The 14,792-nt window shown below is 52.4% G+C and overlaps 1 protein-coding gene and 1 pseudogene across 2 annotated transcripts; one reads left to right on the plus strand and one right to left on the minus strand.

The window, feature by feature from the left end:
* LOC110285956 overlaps positions 1-431 on the plus strand; it is a 1,055-nt pseudogene extending 624 nt beyond the window's left edge.
* A 29-nt stretch (positions 432-460) lies between these two features.
* On the minus strand, positions 461-11,492 carry Carns1 (carnosine synthase 1). Of its 2 annotated transcripts, XM_021152537.2 has the most exons (10): positions 11,413-11,492; positions 11,023-11,049; positions 8,990-9,251; positions 8,177-8,266; positions 7,442-7,929; positions 7,021-7,195; positions 6,851-6,936; positions 5,924-6,155; positions 5,557-5,837; positions 461-2,693 (listed from the first exon to the last, which is right to left on the minus strand). In XM_021152537.2, exons 2-10 carry the CDS (start codon positions 11,023-11,025, stop codon positions 1,467-1,469), a joined length of 2,844 nt encoding a protein of 947 aa, XP_021008196.1. In that variant the 5' UTR covers positions 11,026-11,049; positions 11,413-11,492; the 3' UTR covers positions 461-1,466. The 2 variants fall into 2 exon arrangements, with proteins under 2 accessions (XP_021008196.1, XP_029328769.1); XM_029472909.1 differs by lacking the exons at positions 11,023-11,049; positions 11,413-11,492 and having other exon boundaries at positions 8,656-9,081.
* Between the last annotated feature and the right edge of the window lie 3,300 nt (positions 11,493-14,792).

Genomic DNA, 14,792 nt, shown 5'->3' on the forward strand with positions numbered 1-14,792 from the left:
CTGGAACTCACTCTGTAGACCAGGCTGGCCTCGAACTCAGAAATCTGCCTGCCTCTGCCTCCCAAGTGCTGGGATTAAAGGCGTGCGCCACCACTCCCGGCAAGCCTGTCCATTTCTATTGGAGTCTGTCTGGAGAGCCATTTCTATTGGAATCTGTCTGGAGAGCCTTTCCATTGCACAGGGGATGCCCACTGAGGTACAGGATATGAACTCAGATGAACAGAATTTAGGGGTATTCAGGTCTGCAGAGGGATTACTGCCTGAATATGACCTGCGATTATAATTCAAGAAAAAAAAATCTTAAACATACAAGTAGATATAAGGTAAGCCCGTAACAAAGGTCAACCCTGGGGCCCAGCCAATGGGGTGCTTTTACCTCTCCCTCCCACTTCCCAGCTCCCCACCTACTGAACCTGGGAGGGGAGCACTAGCTAAAACAAACTGGACTCCGGATACTTCACTAGTTAACAAGTCTTTATTTGGGTAGGCAGGTTTCAGGAGCTGTCCTCGGCTCCCGGGCAAAGACAGGTGTTTTCAGAGTAGCTAGCTCCCTAGAATGCGGAAAGGTATACACCGAAGTCCCAGGGCCAAGCTCCTTAGGAATGCCAGAGGCCAAAGCAACAAAGCTGGTAGAGATCGTGTGTGGTGTATGGGAGGCAGGTGTTTAGGAGTCTGAGTGCTGCCTATAAATGAAGATAGAAAGGAGAGAGGACCTGGAGGCTAACTGAGCGTGTAAAACAGTAAACAGAGAAGGTTGGCCTTGGCATTCTGTCCACATCCACTGTCATAGGAACATGAAGGCAGTCATTTTTTTCTCTCTCTCTGAGCCTGCTTCCTCATCTATAACATAGGGGCACTAGGATCTGCCTGAAAGCATGAAGGGAAATGTTTACTCCTAGTGCTGAGCACAGACATTTGCTTCTACTGCTCAGGCCAAAGACACAGTGAAGCACGGCCAGACATTTTCAGCAGGCTCTACAACTGTCCTGGGTTTTGCATAAAGGCTGGTGTGCTAATCTCCCATTTCATGGCCTTTGTCCAAGGCTAGGGGCTGGTGGGGGGTCTCTCCTTGTGTAGGTGACAGGAAGAGCTGGACCTAGACGGTGGAGGGGTAAGGAAGGAGGAGCTTGGGTTTCACCCGCCCCCATCTGGGCTGGGCACTGATGTGCGGGTGAAGAAGCTGCTGTTTGTTAGTTCTTTAAAGGCTACAGTCCTGGGGATACCTGGGGCTAGATGGAGGCTTTCTGGAAGGCAAGAGGACCCAGCAAATTCTAGATACTTGTTTTATGGTCCTTGAATCCAGAAGACTTTGGTGTCACAATGGCTCTACTGTTCTGGAACAGACCTGAGATGTGGTAGCGTGCTGACCCAGGATTGGGGCAAAGTGACAGAGAGAGGGACAGGGAAATAGAGCCCCACAGCCCCTCCTCCTGGCACTGCATCCCTGCTGCTCCTTGACCCCGGTGCTATTTGAAATGAGACAGGAAATGGGCAACAGGGTAGTTGGGCCTGTCAATGCCCAAGCCCTGACAGATGCCTAGCAGGCGGTGACGGGCCTCAGCAGGGCTGGGCCCAGCACACGCCACATTGCAGTAGGGCTCTTCATACTGGCCAGGTATCAGGGCCTCCTCCAGCAGGTTGAGTCGTAATTGCCCCTGGTCATGGAGGGCTTGCAGAGTCTCTCGACTGCCCGGGGAACTCAGCAGCTGTAGGTGCTGGGACACCAGGCACATGATGCCCACTAGGTAGCCACGGGCACGAGGGTGAGCAGGCAAGGCAGGCTGCAGGCCACAGGCCACCATTGTAGAAGCCAGAAGCAAATCCACACCATAGAGCTCCAGGATCCAGTCTCGAAGGTAGAAGCCTCCCATTCGAGGGTTAATCTCGATGAGCCTCGGCCCAGCCCCAGTCATCTTGAGCTCCACATTGAAAACCCCATCTAGCAGCCCACAGCCCAGGCAGCAGCGAAAAGCTGCCTGCACCATCTGGGCCTCCTGCTCTGGTGCTAGCCCAGTTGGCATGCAGGCTGCAGTCTCTGTGAAGCCAGGCAGCCTTGTGGGGCCATTATCGGAGACAAAAGCAGCCAGCAGCCGTCCACCGAACACCACCAGGTCCACATCATGCTCTGTGCCCTCAACAAACTCCATCAGCAGCATAGCATTGCCCCAGCCCAGCCCGATGCCGGGGTGGTCAGCCTCACCCTGCAGATCATGGAGGATCCGGGAAAAGTGCTCATGGCACTGTGGCCCATCCTTCACCAGCTGCACGCCTACTGCTCCTGACCCAAATTCCAGTTTCATCACACCTGGCAGGGGTACCTGGTAAATGGCTCTCTCCACATCAGCCTCACTCTCCAATGGGCAACAGGCCACGGCATGGAGAGAGGTCGAAGGCCAGGGTGGGCCCTGGCACCTCAACAGATGTAGCTGGGTGCGGCTCTTCTGCTTTGCCAAGCACATGGCAGCTGGGGGGCTGCAGGGCAGACCCAGCTCACGGCAGAGGAGAGCAGTAAGCACCAAGCAGTCGTCCCAGAAGGAGAAACAGCCATCTAGCTTCAGGTTCCGGGTTCGTACCAGCTCAGCCAGCAGCCGCGCATTCTCCTCATCCCTCCGGTGCTCAGTCACATCAAAGTGGATAAAGGTCTGTACCAGTTGGGATGCAAAGTGGTTGGGGTCGGATTCCACCAGGTGCAGCTGAAACAAACCGGAGGGACATTCATGTGAGCAGGTGTGTTGGGTCATGGATGGTACAGGATGGTTTTCTACAGGATAGACACCAGGTGCTCAATATATGTTTATTGACGACTTGAATAAATGTAGAGAGGTGAGACACCTACTTCAGCCTGGATGGGAGGAAAATCAGAAGAAAAAAAGCTTCCGGAGGAAAGGGTGGGCCGAGTGAGAGGAGCAGGGTGCAAGAAGAGCACACCAGAGGGCTCATTAGAGCGTGCTCACAGGCAGCTTTCCTGTAGGGCTTGGAGGCCAGCCATCAGGGCTGGGGGCTGGAGGCAGGTGGCTTGCTTGTCATCCCTTCAACATGTTCTAACACTGTAATGTGATGTGCAGGAGGCGTCCTAGCTCCCCAAAGCTGGTGTTCTGCTTGGTGAGCAGAGACACAAGGCAGCTGCTACTCAAGGCACAAGCAGCCACTGATGAGGGAGCAGAAGTGGCTGTGTGTAAAGTAGCCAGGAATCTGTCAGTCCTGCAACTGGCACACACACTATCAGGTAGGAACTGGGATGCCAAGGCTGTTGAGAATTCCCCAAGGATTGTGCATGGTGGAAAACGGGCAAAGAGGCCACTGTGGTGGACTAGAGCCAGCCTGAGAAAGACTCAGCTTTCTTTCTTTTCTTTTTTTTTTTTTTTTTTGGTTTTTCGAGACAGGNTTTCTCTGTNTAGCCCTGGCTGTCCTGGAACTCACTCTGTAGACCAGGCTGGCCTCGAACTCAGAAATCCNCCTGCCTCTNCCTCCCGAGTGCTGGGATTAAAGGCGTGCGCCACCACCACCCGGCACAAGACTCAGCTTTCTTATCTGTTTCAACAGGAATGATAATGTCTGCTGCCTGGCTAACTCCAGATCCTACAATGTGAGTCCCTGCCTTCTTCAAACAATAAACTTGCCTGGCAGTGGTGGCACATGCCTTTAATCCTAGCACTTTCGAGGCAGAGGCAGGTGGATTTCTGAGTTTAAGGCCAGCCTGGTCTACAGAGTGAGTTCCAGAACAGCCAGGGCTACACAGAGAAATCCTGTCTTGAAAAAAAACAAAAACAAAAAATGAAAAAAAACCAATAAACTTATAAACATAACTTGACATCAATAAAGTGTTCATAGAGCACTTTATTGTGTTCCTGGAGAAGCCTATGTGCCAAGCTGCAGGAATTCAGCTTCAAAGTTTCCCCCAAGACAGAGCTAAACTTCTTCCTTAACCAGATGTTCAAGACCTAGTAGTTACAGGGTTTGGCGGTACATACTTGTAATTCCATCATCTGGGAGGCTGAGGTAGAAGGACTGTGTTATGAAGGTCAAGTCTGGGCTGCATAGTGAAAAATGTGTCTGGGGAAAAAATGTGGAGGGGAAGCTCAAGAGGGTGATCCCACACTTGGGAGGCAGAGGACTATGGAGCTCAGCGAACTCAAGGCCAGCCTGACTTCCCTGCTCAGTTTCAGGTCAGCCCGAGCCACAGAGGAAGACCATGTCTGGCATAAATAAATAACTACTAAAATAAACAAAAATATAAATATAAAATAACATTCCTACTGAGTTCCAAACCAGCCTGGTCTACAAAGTGAGCTCCAGGACAGTCAGGGCTACACAGAGAAACCCTGTCTCAACAACAACAACAACAACAACAACAAAAGTCACTCCTAAAATCTCGGAATCTGGAGGTGGAGGTAGGCGGAGTTTGAAGCCATCATAGGTTATATAAGAACGTATTTCAAAGCTCCCCAACCCTGAGGGCTGGAGGGATGGCTCAGGCATTAAGAGCACTTGCTGCGCTTGCAGAGGACCAGAGTGCTTTGCACCCAGGTCAGGTGACTCTGGATCTGATGACATCCTCTTCTGGACTGACTCCACTGACACCTGCACACACCTGTACATATACATACTTCAGACCCAAACACATAACAGGTCAAAAGTGAAATAAATAGGGGTTGGAGAGATGGCTCAGCAGTGAAGAGCCCTGGCTGCTCTCCCACAGGACCAGGTTTGATTCTCAGCAACAAAATGACAACTCACAACAGCCTATAATTCTGGTCCATGGGCATCGATGCCCTCTTCTGGCATCTGTGGACACCAAGCACGTGCATGGTGCACAGACATACTTGCAGGCAAAATACCCAAACACATACAATTAAAAATAAATAAATAAAAATAATGAAATCCAGGGCTCTAATTCAGGCATAGAGAGCTTGTTCCCATAGTATATGCAAGGCCCCAATTCAATCCCTAAAACAGCAAGAAAAAAAATCTGAGCGTGGTGTTACAAGCTTTAATTCTAGATTAGGATGGAAGAGGCAGGAAGACTCTGGGAGTTTGAGGGTAGCCTGATTTACACTGCAAATTCCAGTCAGGACTAAGTAGTGAGACTCTTTCTCAAAAATAAATAAAACAAGCCGGGTAGTGGTGGCACACACCTTTAATCCCAACACTTGGGAGGCAGAGGCAGGTGGATTTCTGAGTTTAAGGGCCAGCCTGGTCTACAGAGTGAGTTCCAGGACAGCCAGGGCTACACAGAGAAACCCTGTCTCGAACACCACCCACCCACCCAAAAAATAAATAAAATAAAATAAATAAGTAAGCTCCTCTGTTAACCTAAAATACCGCCAGTCCCCTGCTCATTCCAACCTATTTATTCCACCTCTTCCTCAACCTATTTATTCCACCTCTTCTTTTCCTTTGTTTTTTCTGAGGGGCGCCTCTCACAGCAGCAGGGCCCGCCCCTCGCCAGAAAGACCCGCCCCCGGGACGCGGCCACTCTGGTCTGAAGAACTGGTCCCGCCCATTCGCAGCCCGCTCCCACCAATCAGAACACGATCTGGGCCGCGCCCCGCCCACCGTCAGTCCGTAGTCCCGCGCCGCCTCCCACACGAACTTCTTGCTGACGCCGCCGGCGCCGATCACCAGCAGTTGCTTGCCGTCCATGAGGTGGCGCCCTGAGCGCCGCAGCATGGTCTCCACCAGCGGCGCTGCCGCTGCCTCCTCAGCTGAGCGTCTCAGGCGTGGCACGGCCCACAGCCCCTCGAGCGCGCCGCAGGCCTCTAGGCACAGGCCACTGTTCAGCTTAAGGACCACGGGCGTCAGCGTGCGTCCGATCACCGTGAGAACGAAGTCCACGCCTGGGCCGGGCGAGAATGCGCGGAATGAGCTTCCCACAACCCCGGTCCCCAAACCGCCCAGGCCGAGCCGCGCCTCCCGTCCTCACCGAGGAAGTCGGTGTGCACTTGGCGTCCACCACGCTGCTCCACACTCAGTCCAGCCTCCAGGGCCAGCACAGCGGCCAATGCGCCTTCGGCTGCTTCTTTGATGCCCTGCTCCAGAAGCGCCACCTGCGCCTCCTCTTCCAGGCCACACTGAGCCAGCGCCACCCCCAGTGTCCTCGGCAGGGTATAGTGGTGCCGCACGGGTCGATCCCCACGGCCCACGCCACACACCACCTGACCACAGTGCAGCTCAGAAGGGGCTGGCCTGGGAGAAGCCCTCCAAAGCTCACCCTTCTAAGTACCCCTTAGACACCTGTGCATCTTCCCTACGCCAAGATCCAGGCCCCACCTTCCCTGCACTTCAAGAACCCTTTCTTCATCAAGACCTAAACTTTACAAATCTCTCTCAACATCACTGGCCATCTGGTGCCCAGATCCCTTGGGGTTACCCTGGCTTCCAGGCCCAGCTCGAAGAGTCGTGGCATGTTTGCTCCAACCTGCTATAGCTATCCTGGGTTTTCCTAGCCTTAGCATGTCTCTTGAAAAACCCTCATCATCTCCCCTAGAGCTCTGCTGAGTACCCAGGAGGTCCCCCAAGCCTTCCTGGGTTCATCAGCTTGGCACCTTCTTATGGGACTGACCCTGAGTTAGTTTCTTCTGTAAGGAGAAGCATTCTGGAAAAGGAATCAGGCCCCCAGGACAAGGAACAAGGGTTAAGCACAAGAGCTCGGGCTCCTGATACACAAGGGTTAAGGAAGGTTGAAGAGGAAGAAAAAAACGTATCAACCCTAGGAGTCCCCCTGGAAGCAACCAGAACCCACACACACCAAATCATTTCCTCTCTACACCAGGCAGACCCTCAGCAGATCAGTGGGGCTAGGCAGAGCTGCGGTGGACAGGACTGTGTCCTAGACCTGAGCCATTCTCACCTTACTCAGTAGGGGCCTATCACCCTGAATCCGACACACCACTGCACAGACACGCACAGCCAGCTCAGGGCCAGGTGCAGGACCGCCTGGAGGAATATGAGAAGTCTAAGCCCAGAAGCGGTCTAGAGGTCAGTCTCTGCTCCCAGTTTCTGGCTGGCTCAGGCGAGAACCTGGTAAGGGCAGCCGGACAGGTGGGCACATGGCCTCCACAAGGACACTCTCCTCCTCCTCCAGCTTCTCCAGCAATCCCAGCACCGTATTCACCACTGTGGATGGCTCTACCCGCAGGTGCAGAGGCAATGCCTGCTGTCCACGCCCGCGACAGCCACTGAGCCTCACAGCCACCTACAGAAGAAAAGGGAAAAGACCTTCCTCACCACCACTACGTCATGTGCCTGGAAGGCAGGATGCTCACGCCACAGGTGCCAGTAAGTAAACTGAGGAAGGCACAGGGCACTGATATGGTGGAATGGGACAGTGGCAGAGCTAAGAGTTTGGGATGATTTCCCAGCAGGACTTGGTAATGACAACCTGGGTTCCCTCCTGTGGGGGCCCACACAGACCTCAGTGCAGAGAGGGGCCTGTTGTTACCTGTGAAGCATCACCCAAGGCCTCGGAGTGCACAAAGGCCTCTACTTCCTCTTTCACCAGTGTTTCCTGGCCCTCCTTCCCACTGAGTTCCACCAGCCGGAGTCCAGGGCTGGCATCCCCTCCCCGAAGCAGCCCTGGAGGCCTATAAGTGAAAGCCAGGGTAGCTGGCACGGCCACACCACTCTGCTGGGACAGCAACCACCTCATCAGCAGCCGGTTCTCCAGCAGCCGTGCCAGCTCCGATGAGGTTCCTGTGGGGCAAGTGAGATTCCGAGCCAGCTCTGCTGCCTCCTTGCCATGGCCAGATTCTGGCCCCAGGCCTGCCAGGAAGTAAGTAGCATGCCGAGGGGGAACAAAGTCATCCAGGAATGTCAGGCCCCCTGGATAGAAGCTCACAGCCTTGGAGACCAGCAGGGCTGCCTCACCCTCTTGGCCTGGAGTTGCCACCTTCATCAGCCAGGCAGGGGACAGGCAAAGTAGCATGTTTCCTGTGGGCAAAGGGAGGAAGGTGACTGGCCAGGGAATGCTTAGTGGTGCCACCCTCCACCCCCAGCCCCGGCTTCTGTGTCCTGGGGGGGCCAGTGACTCCCAGAACCCACCCCCTACTCAGCATGGCAGCTAGTCCTTTGGAATGCAGGCAGTTGCCAAGGTTGGTGGGTATTTTGGGATGCAGCTGGGCTAGGGCAGGGCTGCCCTTTCTGTAGGAGAGGGTGGGGAACTAGGGCACACACTCACCAGGACTCTGGATCCCACCCTCCAGCAATAGAGATAGGAAGGTGCTGGGAGAACCCAGAATGCACAAGGTCACCTCTGCCCCAGGGCAGCCTGGGGGAAGAGAACATTGCCCCGTTCACCAAGGGTCCTCGTCTTGCTGCCCTTCTGCCCACTTTCCCCTACCTCCACATTCCCACCCTCACCCTTAGGCCTCCCAGGTTCTTCTTAGGGGTTAAATGAGAAGAAGACAGAGGGAGTGGAGTATGAAAGGGGAGCTGCCCGACATCCCTGCCTTGAGACTGGCTCTGTTTAATTTGCATCTGATCCAGAAGGCACTGGAGGATGAAGCTAACCTGAGTTTGGATTTTGCTCATGACCTCAGAAAGGCCACTGTTTCTCTAAGCCTCAGTTTTCCATTCTGTGTGATGGGAACAAGTCTGTGATTCTCATGTATTCTAACTGAAGATCATTTGGTCCACACAAAATTATTCATGACCCACCTGATCTATGAAACAAGGAGGCATCTTGGGATCGCAACTGCTCAGCTGCATCCATAGCATCTCCTAAGACATCGCTCTAGAAGTTTCAGCTCCACAGAATATGCAATGATATCGGGGATTTCCAGGGAGCAGGATGGGTAGGGTGGGACATGGTGGGGAGCCCTGACCTGATGTCCTTGGAGATAAGACCTGCCTGCCCTAGGCCCTCTGGTTTTGCCTTTAGATGGAACCAGAGCCTGGGGGAGGAGCCAGCCTGGACAGACAAGGGGAAGCAACTGAACTGAAGGTCCCTCCCCTGTCTCTGGGAGGCCTGTTTTTCGGAGCCCTGAGGCACCTGTACGAGGTGCCTGGCTGCGATCCTGGGTCTCAGGAAGGCCAGCTTGCTGCAGACAGCTCTGAAGGAGACCGTAGTAGTACACAGTCCAGGCCCGAGCCTCAGCCTCTTCTGGGGAGCCCTTGCAATCCAGGCTGATATCCTGGCGCCAGGGCCCAGGGAAGCAGCCTGTGGGTGGCAGGCCAGCACCGCCTTTCCATGGTTCTTCCTTTCCATCCAGGTCCTTGGAGTCCCACTCCGTACCCAGTGGATCCAGGCAGAGCTGAGCAGAGAGCAGAAACACTACGTCTTGGGCAGGATTGGCAAAGGAGTATCTTAAATCACTCAATGGTATAAGCCAGCCTCCCAGTCTTCCCATCTGGGTCAAGTTCAAAGGGCCAGAAGAGGAAGGAGTTGGGGGAGGGAAGGTTTGCCAAGTGGGAACTGTGGCTAGGTACCGTACACTGATAAATGTAGTGTCTTGGGCCAGCAAATGGGAAGGGACATACTCCCTGCATTGGACTGCTGATCCCCATCACACCTAGGGTCTGTCCTAGCTGGGATCACAGGAGCCTGGGTTTTGTTACTGGAATCCCAGCTTCACACAGTGCTGACACACAGTAACTGGTCCACAGATGTTTCCTAACTGAAATACTTCAACCATTGTCTAGCCCTGTTCTCTCTGGGACTCGGTGACTCATCTACCATCATGGAGTTTGCTGTTACTTAGTAGGAGAATTTATTTCCTCCTCATCACCCTGATGTAACACCTTGAGGACTGGCATCCTTTTTATTATTGGTGTTTTGTTTTGTTTTGTTTTGAGACAGGGTTTTATGTAGTTGAGGCTAGCCTCAAACTTGAGAATAGTGGAGAATGACCTTGAACTTCTGATCCACATATCTCTGCCTCCTGAGTGCTGGGATAATCCGCATGTTCCACCACAGCAGGTTTACATGATGCTGGGGATGGAACTCAGCCTCCTGTAGGCTAAGCCGACACTTTACCAACTACCTTGTAACCTCAGCCCCTCCTTTTGTTCCTTTTTCTTCTTCATTTTTCTTTTCCTTTTCTTGAGTCAGGTTGACCTCACACTCAAGGCCCTCTGCCTCCCAAGCAGTGAGATTACAGGTGTGCACCACTACCTCTGATTTCATAGGGAGCTGGGGGTTGAACCCGGGGTCCACTGTGCGCCAGGCAAGCATTCTCTAAGCTAATTAGTTTGTCCAGTTGGTTGGTTGGTTGATGGGTTTGCTATGTGGCTCAGGGTGGCCTTGAACTGGCAATCCTTTTGCTTCAGACTTCTGAATGCCAGGATTAAAAGCATGTGTCACCACACCCGGTTTAACATGTCTACAAGTATATGGAGTTCTGGCACTATTTCCTTTGCAGGAAGTCTGCAGGAAGAGGACCCCCCAGTCCCCTCTCTGAGTCTGGGAACCTTAGGATGATAGAAATGGGGACATTACTCCTTGCCATGTGTTGGCCTATACAAGTCTGGCACCTGGGCCTGTCTTTCAGGAGATAGGCTGAGCCACCCATTTGGAACAGGTTGTTAGCTCTCTCTGGCTTGGTGGCTACTTGGTGTCTGTCTTATTCACATCCCATGGGTTCTGTCTTGCCTGGGGGAATCATCTGTTGGCTCAGAAACTATAAGCTATGGCCCAGACATCCAAGGTCTGGACCTCAGCCATTCATTTGCATCTCAGGACACCAGGACTGAATTCTTTGTATCCTTTCCTAGGAAAGTACACTGATGTCAGTGACGGACTCATAGCTCATCTGTGTGTCCTCAAACTCAGACCAGTGCTGGGCAGCTAGGTGGTATTTATAGGCGGTATTGGAATGAGGAACTGTTATTGGGCTGACAGCACCTACTTCCTGGGGATAATGTGGCACAGGTGAGTGCCTGGTACACTGGGTAGGGGTCAAGTGGTGGAGCTGGTTATGGGGTGTAAGTTGACAGTCCTCAGGGCTAGGTTTCTGGGTGCCAGCCCCTGCCCTCCCTCTATCCAGGGACTTGGACCTTTGTGGGAAGGGACCACAGGAGACTCACCATCTTGGAGGTAGAGAGGCAGAGAGACTATGGGACAGAGAGAGAAAACAGGGATCAGAGCAACCTGGTTCCTGTCTGACCTTTCAGCCCTTAAGACTTCAAGGAGCCCATACACCCTATGTCTTATCCCTGCCCCACCCCCACCCTCAAGGAAAAAGACCAATTTCTGTTCCATGGATTCCCAAGAGCCATCTCTACCCCTGGTTACACCAGCAATGCTGGGAACTGGGGTGTTGGCTCAAACCCTGCAGTGGTGGTGGTGGGGTGACCAGGGTTCCCATGAATGTGTTCGATTAGTGTTAAGCTCTACAAGCTCTCAGGGTGCCCAACCCATGTCCCCACTCATCCCCACTCCCTGGCTCCCATGGGGTAGGGCAGGAACCGGGGTACCTGCTGTTGGCAGCAACTGGACCAGGCTAGGCAGGCGGGCTGGTGAGCAAAAACAAGGGAGTTCTGCAGTGGAGGAGGCACAACACACTATGGCAAGTGGCTTGTCCTTATATAGTGAGCCTGGCCATGCCCGGGGCGGAGCCCCGCCTCCCCCTTTCCCCAGTGGCTCCCTCCTCCGCAGCCCAGGCTTAGGACAAGGGACTTGTGATCCGGAGGGTGTTGGGATCTGATGACTGACAAGAGAGGCAATCCACAGAACAGACACAAACAACCCTGAGCCAGAGCCTAGGACTATCCAGACACAGACGGACCTACAGTGAGACCCACAAGGAGAAAAACAGAGGGAGGGAAAGCTATGGACTGGGAGGAGCGCGGCATGGTGGGGAGAGTGAACCCAGCATGTTACTGGAGCCGCCTGCCTGGGGCACTGGCTCCACCCTGCCCTCAGATGAAGCAAAGCTCCCGAAGCTCCCAGCCAGGCAGCTGTCAGTCCTAGTCAGGAGCCCCTGGCTACAATGTCCTTCCTGAGCCAGGATCTCTGCCAGTTAGGTACCATGAGGACAGCCGATTGAAATGCTGGTGTGAAGCCAGCAATATATACTCCTTGTCATGGCAGGGCCAACATCCAGGAGCAGGGCTCCCAGAAGCCCACACACCTGATTTGTGTAAGTGCGATTACACCCATCATCTTTCTGAGAACCACACAGTCATACCTGGGGGCTCATGCAGTCTGCCAGTGTTTATCACACTAGTAGGTTCCAATTTTGCCTCTGGGCTGCAGGATCTGGAGAGCTAAGGTTTGAGTCCTGAAGCTCTGTTTCCTGCTGCCCTCAGCCATAGCACCTAGTGCCCTTTGTGGCAAACACTCTGACCCTCCCTCCCCTGCTTGCTCCCCAGGACCTCCACTGTTCTCAAGAACATCTTGGGCAAGGAGAGTATTAAGGGGCCAGCAGCACTCCTTGGAAACAGAGAAATTTGTAGACAAATGACATTAAGGTTGACTCTGGACATATTGAGGTGACAGTACTAGGTGACATTTATATGGATATATGTTACAGCAAATATAAGGGGGCAGGCTGGAACTTTAGACCAATCAACGTCTGAAAGTCAGCTAGAAGGAAAATTCATGGGGTCATACTTGTATCTCAGACCACACAGAGGAGGAGTCAGGATTCTGATTTGGATTTGATTCACATTTAGAAGTCACCTAACATCTTTCTGAGCCTTGTTATCATTACTATTAAACACAGATAATGCCACCACAGGCCTCATAGAATAGTAGATATTAAGTATGAAAAGACCTATAAAGCACAGAGCACAATGGCCAGCACACAGGAGTATAGATAGCAGTGATAGTGACAGCAATGACCCGCAGAAAGACCCCAAGTGCAAAAACCCACAGATACTGCAAACACCATCTTAGGGGGATGTTTAGAGGGAAAGATGAAAAGACATGAGGATGGAGGGGAGGAAAGGAACAGCTTTCATAGTTTCCTGGAAAGTGCATGCATAGAAGTCTAGGAGGACCACTTCTGTCTCTATCACTCCGAAGGGAAGGTGACTTATCCAGGGTTCCCTAGTCCCCAATGTCCCCCTATAAAACTTTCCAGAGCTGCTGTGAACTCCCTTTGCTCCAGGTTCACATGTGCCTCAAGTGACAATCCCTACACTAACTGATAACTACAATGAGGGGCAGCCAACACAGGAGCCACATGTGTGTCCTAAGCTACAGAGGGACATCGTGGAGCGCAGATGGCTTATCCAGCTTCTGAAGGCTCTGCTTTGTGTTTTCAAACGGGGATTCTTGTGCATTCCTAAAGGTAGAACTTAGTAAGAGGCTCTAAGGGGAGCTTGTGATTTTCAGCAAGTGCTTATTCTTTTTAAACTCGTTTGTTCTGTTTTGTTTGTTTTGTTTTGTTTTGTTTTGTTTTGTTTTGTTTTGTTTTGTGAGACAGGGTTTCTCTGTATAGCCCTGGCTGTCCTGGAACTCACTTTGTAGACCAGGCTGGTCTCGAACTCAGAGATCCACCTGCCTCTGCCTCCTGAGTGCTGGGATTAAAGTCATGTGCCATCACATCTGGCCTATAAATGTTTATTCTTGTAACAGGCACTGTATGAGAGCACGCAGGATCTCAATTCTTAACACCGTGAAAGCTGTTATGACTGCCTTTATGCTTAGGGAAGGAAGGCTCAGAGAGGTGGTGTGATCTGTCCAAGGTCACACACCCGGTAAAAAGCCAGTTAGCTGGGCTCTTTCCTGTACTCCAGCATGTGGGTGCTGCCCAGGGAATAGCATGGTGCCATCCCACTCCCAGGTCAGCTTGGCTGGGGATCAGCCCACTTGTGTTTGTAGCCCACTTGTGTAGGTGAAAAAAGAAAAGCTCTGAGATGTCTTATTCACAAGTGGTGGAGGGGAGGGAAAATAGAGACGGGAACCAGTTAGCAGCTTTCTAAACATATGCTGAAAGATTGGCTCACAACTGAGGAGTTTAACCATGAGGATGCTATTATTTTTACAGTTTAACCAGGTAAAAAGCAATATTGCCAGACTCCATGGTGCAGCCTGGAAATCCCAGCCCTGGGAAGAAGGAAAATTGCTGCAAATTTCAGCCCATCCTTGGCTACTAAGCTAGACCTGGTGTCACAGGCCTGCCATCCTAGATACTTGACAGTTTGGAGCAGGAGGATGACAAGTTCATACCTGACTGGGCTACAAAGCAAGCTCAAAGCCAGCACAGGTAGCTTCATAACTTTTTCTCGCCAGGCAGTGGTGGCGCACACTTTTAATCCCAGCACTCGGGAGGCGGAAGCAGGTGGATTTCTGAGTTCGAGGCCAGCCTGATCTACAGAGTGAGTTCCAGGACAGCCAGGGCTGCAGACAAACCTTGTCTCGAAAACAAACAAACAAACATAGACACTATAGCTGGGCATGGAAACACACTCAGGCAATCTCAGCGATCAGTAGGCTGAGGCTGGAAGATGGTGAGTTGAAGATTGGCTTGAGTCAGGCATGATCCAAGCACTCCAGAGGACGAGAAAGGAGAACTGGGAAGAGTTCATTTAGGCTACCTATGGAGTTCGAAGCCAGTCTGGGCAACATGAGAGATTTTGTTTTAAACACAAGGAGGCAAGGCTTTGTCTCAATAAAACAAAACCAGTAGTCGTGATGGTGTTCACCTGTACCCTGGCACTCAGGAAGCGAGGCAGTAAGATCACCATATTTGTGGCTAGGGTTTTCTACACATCAAGTTCCAGTCCAGCTTAGGCTACCTATCAAGATTCTTTCTAGAAAAAGAGAGCAGCCGGGCGTGGTGGCGCACGCCTTTAATCCCAGCACTCGGGAGGCAGAGGCAGGCGGATTTCTGAGTTCGAGGCCAGCC

This window comes from Mus caroli, chromosome 19, assembly GCF_900094665.2.
Source record: "Mus caroli chromosome 19, CAROLI_EIJ_v1.1, whole genome shotgun sequence".
Taxonomy (NCBI): domain Eukaryota; kingdom Metazoa; phylum Chordata; class Mammalia; order Rodentia; family Muridae; genus Mus; species Mus caroli.